The sequence below is a fragment of the Ixodes scapularis genome, unplaced genomic scaffold (assembly GCF_016920785.2).
Source record: "Ixodes scapularis isolate PalLabHiFi unplaced genomic scaffold, ASM1692078v2 PGA_scaffold1__304_contigs__length_218370807, whole genome shotgun sequence".
NCBI lineage: Eukaryota > Metazoa > Arthropoda > Arachnida > Ixodida > Ixodidae > Ixodes > Ixodes scapularis.
The window spans coordinates 85,323,235-85,327,493 of NW_024609846.1; the positions used below are offsets into that span (position 1 = coordinate 85,323,235).

General features: G+C 50.0%; 1 protein-coding gene across 1 annotated transcript; it reads right to left on the reverse strand.

Moving 5' to 3' along the window:
* Positions 1-354: 354 nt before the first annotated feature.
* LOC120850314 lies at positions 355-3,985 on the reverse strand. Its single transcript, XM_040222770.1, has one exon. The coding sequence runs from the start codon at positions 3,810-3,812 to the stop codon at positions 510-512; it is 3,303 nt and encodes a 1,100-aa protein (XP_040078704.1). The 5' UTR covers positions 3,813-3,985; the 3' UTR covers positions 355-509.
* Between the last annotated feature and the right edge of the window lie 274 nt (positions 3,986-4,259).

A 4,259-nucleotide genomic window follows, 5' to 3' on the forward strand; every position in this document is an offset into this window, starting at 1 on the left:
CTGGTGGTAGTAATTCACCAGTCCGATAAAGGACATCAAATCTTTTTTTGTTTGTGGCAAGGGAAACTCTTTAATGGCCTGAACCTTGAGTTCTTGTGGACGTCTCATTCTTTGACCGACTACGTGTCCGAGATACGATACTTCGCCTCGGCCAAACTTACACTTTTTCGCCTTGACTGTAAGTCCTGCGTCTTGCAGGCGCGAGAACACCTGTTCTAGGTGCTGAACGTGCTCTCTCCACGTGTCCGAAAATATAGCGACGTCGTCTAGGTACGGCAACGCAAAAGACTCGGTTCCGACCAGTACCAGATTTATCAGTCTCGAAAACGCATAGGGTGCGTTTTTCAGTCCAACGCTCAGGACAAGCGGCTTAAAAAACACCAAACGGGGTCATGAAGGCGGCAAGGTTACTGGCGTTCGCGGTAAGTGGCACTTGCCAGTAACCTCTAACGAGGTCGATGGTTGAGATGAACTTGGCTTTGCTTACTTTCTCAAGGCAAGTTTCGATATTAGGGATTGGGTAGACTTGTTACCGTTACCGCGTTTAACTTTCGGTAGTCCACACAGGGACGAGGTTCTTTTCCTGGAGTCTCTACCAGAATCATAGGAAACACGAAGTCGCTCTCGCACCGCTCAATCAACCCTAGCTCTAGCATTTGATCTACGGACTCCTTTAATAGCTTTTCTTGGCGGGGGGAAAAGCGATAGGCCTTACACTGAATATTTGACCGAGTCCTCACTTCGATGTCATGTTCGACTAGACTCGTTCTTCCGGGAATAGTTGAAAACAATTTTTGGTATTTGCCAATTAATGCCGTAAGATCCGAAAACTGGTTTTGGGTGAGCGTCTTATCGACTGCGGCCTCTACGACTTCGGCGATTGTCAGGATCCCGTCGGTTTTTCCCAGCTCAGGAATTCGTGTAGGAACTTCCTCTGGTTGGTTTAGTGCAATGCTGACTACTTGCACCCTTTCCACGTACGGCTTCATGAGGTTGCAATGGTATATGCGGACCTCTTTTCTGCGACCTGGCAGTTTTACCACGTAATTTGTCTCGGATAGCCTCTGCTGGACCGTTGCTGGTCCTTCCCATTGCAATTCCAACTTATGAGCCTTAGAAGACCTCAAAAGTAGGACTTGGTCACCCACCTTAAACGTTCGGAGGCGGCTGTTTTTGTCATAGTAGGTTTTACCTCGCGACTGCGCTTTTCCCAGGTTAGCCTCAACTAGCTCACGAGTTTCGTGGAGACGGTTTAGTAAGGAAAGCACATACTCCACCACTGTTGGGTTCTCGGCTTCACCCTCCCAGCCCTCGCGCAGCAACCGCAAAGGTGAACGCAAATTACGTCCATAGACCAGTTCCGCTGGCGTGAAACCAGTTGACTCGTGAGCAACGGTTCGCAACGCGAAAAGCATAGCGGGCAATGCCAAGTCCCACTCTTTTTTCTGTTCGTGACAAAGGGCCCTGAGAATGCGCTTCATTACCGAGTGCGCTCTCTCTACGCTGTTACTTTGCGGGTGGCTTACAGAACTGTGAACAATCTTAATGCCACACCTCTCGAAAAAGCTGGTTGTTAGAGCACTGGTAAAAACGCTACCCAGATCACATTGAATTTCACTAGGAAACCCGATCCGAGAAAAGACCGAGAGCAAGTTATCTACTACTTCGACCGATGTCTGCTCTTTCATTGGAACGGCTTCTGGGAACATGCTGGCTGGGCATAATATCGTTAGAAGGTACCTAAAACCCGTCTTAGTTGTAGGTAGGGGTCCTACGACGTCTATCACTAGCCTTTTGAAAGGTTCCGTGATTAGGGGCACTAGTGTGAGAGGCGCCTTTCGGCGCTCGTTTGGTCGTCCTGTTCTTTGGCAGGTGTCGCAAGAACGGACGAATTGCTCAGCCTCCTTAAAGCAGCCCGGCCAATAATATTTTGCCAAAAGCCTGCACTTGGTCTTTGTGATTCCTAGGTGTCCCGACCACCCTTCTCCGTGAGCAAGCTCGAGTAATGCAATTCTATACTTGGATGGAACGACAATCTGATCTACCTCGTTCCCCGATTTGTCCTTGAAACTACGGTAAAGAATGCCGTTGCTCATAAAGAAGGAGATGTTCGGCTTGATTTCTTTTCCCACGCTATCACGACACTTTGAAAGACTCGGGTCTGATGACTGTTCGGCGATAAGCGTAAGCTTATCTACACCGGCTAGCGCACGAAAATTGCTGCTCTCCGGCGAAACCAGCGTGGTCATGTCAGCTCCTTCGTTCGGCTCTTCATCGGGCCCGCTGCTGGTTTTACCAGTCGTCGCGCTCGCTTCCGTCTGAAATGTTTCCGGCACTGCACTAGTTGTCATTGAGCGCGTGACGACTAGAACAGGATTCATGTCAAGCGGTATACCCGACTCGCTCAATTGCCTTGCAGTTCTGTTTGACAGTATGTACGAACAGTTTGGAAGCACTCCGTCAGAAACAGCTGCTTCCGTTTCGACTACTCCGAAAGGTCCGTTTAGTTTTACCTTAGCTACGGGCAGACTAACTGCCCGATTTTCCAAGGCCTGACGGATCCACACACAGTCGCCTGTAAAATGTTCTTGCTCCACTAGCGACGAGTGTACCAGATCATACGTGGCGCCGGTATCTCGTAAACCTTTGCAGAATTTACCATTTACTTTCATGTCGTACAGATACGGCCTGAGTAGGTCCTCCGCTTCTCCCAGACACAAGTTAACGGGAGCAACTTTAGGGACGCGGCAACCAGAAGCGACATGACCAGGCTGTTTACACCTGTAGCACACTATTGGTTTACGCTCCTCGAACGCCTTCATTTTACGTTTCTTTTCGTCTGAATCCGACACTCCCTTTGTCGGTACTTCACTCTCTTTGCCCTTTTCGGCGCCTTTCTTCACGAACGTGCGAGGTCCGCATCGTTCGTAGAAACTGTTTGAGCTACGGTTTTCTTCAACAACTTTCCTCCCGTGCCTAGAGCAGTACTCATCCGCGTAATCTGCAGCTTTCTGCACCGTTTCTACTTCCGGTCTATCCTGAATCCACTCCTTTAGACCTGTCGGAATACAGGAGAGAAACTGCTCTAGTGCTATCTGCTCCAGCACCTTTTCACGATCCTCGTAAGAGTTGACACCACGGAGCCAACTTTCCAGAAAGCCTTTAAGCTTATAAGCGAACTCCGCGTAACTTTCGTCCGGTCCTTTCCTCGTCTCTCGAAATTTCTGTCGAAAAGCTTCAGGCGACAACCTGAACTTCCTAAGCAGGCAAGACTTTACGGACGCGTAGTCATCGGCTGCTGTAGGATCTAGTCGGGCCAAAACGTCGGCCACCTCCGCTGGCAGTAAACTCAAGAGCCTTTGAGGCCAGCTCGACTCTACAAGACCCATCTTATCGCAAACCCGTTCGAAATTTACTAAATAGAGACCCATGTCTCCGCCGACGCGAAAAGGTTGCAAAAGGGCTCGCATGTCAAACTTTTTCGAGCTGTTATCCACCACAATGGCCTCACCAGCGTCAAAGTTACGTTGAAGCATTTCTAGCTCAAGTTTTTCTCGAGCAACGCGAAGCCCCTCTTGAGCCGCGTGAAGCTCCTCTTGAGCGGCACGTTGGGCGGCGCGAAGTTCCGCTTCCCTTCGTCTCCTCTGCACCTCGCTCCAACACTCGGAAATTTCGTCGGCGCCCGCGCCACAATCTTCAATGGCCTTGATAATCTCGGGCTTTCTCATGGCCTTGACCACTTTAACACCCAGCTCTTCCGCTAAGAGCATTAAATCGGGCTTCACAATCGCCGCGAGATTTATCGGATCCATGTTCAGAAATTTCCAAAAAAGTTTGGCTACTTTTGCCCAGCGCCCGTATCAACCGTTTGGCGACACCACAGAACTAACTGCCTTAAACACTTAAGCTGCTCGGTGAACGGAAAGGAAGCCTCAGGCACTCACCGACAGCACCCATGAAACCCGGCGTCGTCGATCCATCCCACCGCTGCCACCAGCTGTTACGTTTCTCCGGGAGAATCGACGAATCCGGAGACCGACGTTTATTTGGCAGCGTTTATTGTTCGGCAGCCGGAACCAAAAGAGCGCAAAGCTTGCCGGCGATGCCGCTTATATCGGCAGCAAGCACCAGATGTACGCCCCCCTGACTCAGCAGTTCTGCTGCGGCCGCGACAGCGATAAGCGATAACATCGCATCGTAACAAGGTTATATATAAACTTAAGTCGACGCACAGCTTGTTGTTATAAAGTAAATACAAG

What these genes read in the sequence shown, in the direction of transcription:
- LOC120850314 (XM_040222770.1), bottom strand. Translation starts at nt 3,812, where the DNA reads ATGGATCCGATAAATCTCGCGGCGATTGTGAAGCCCGATTTAATGCTC.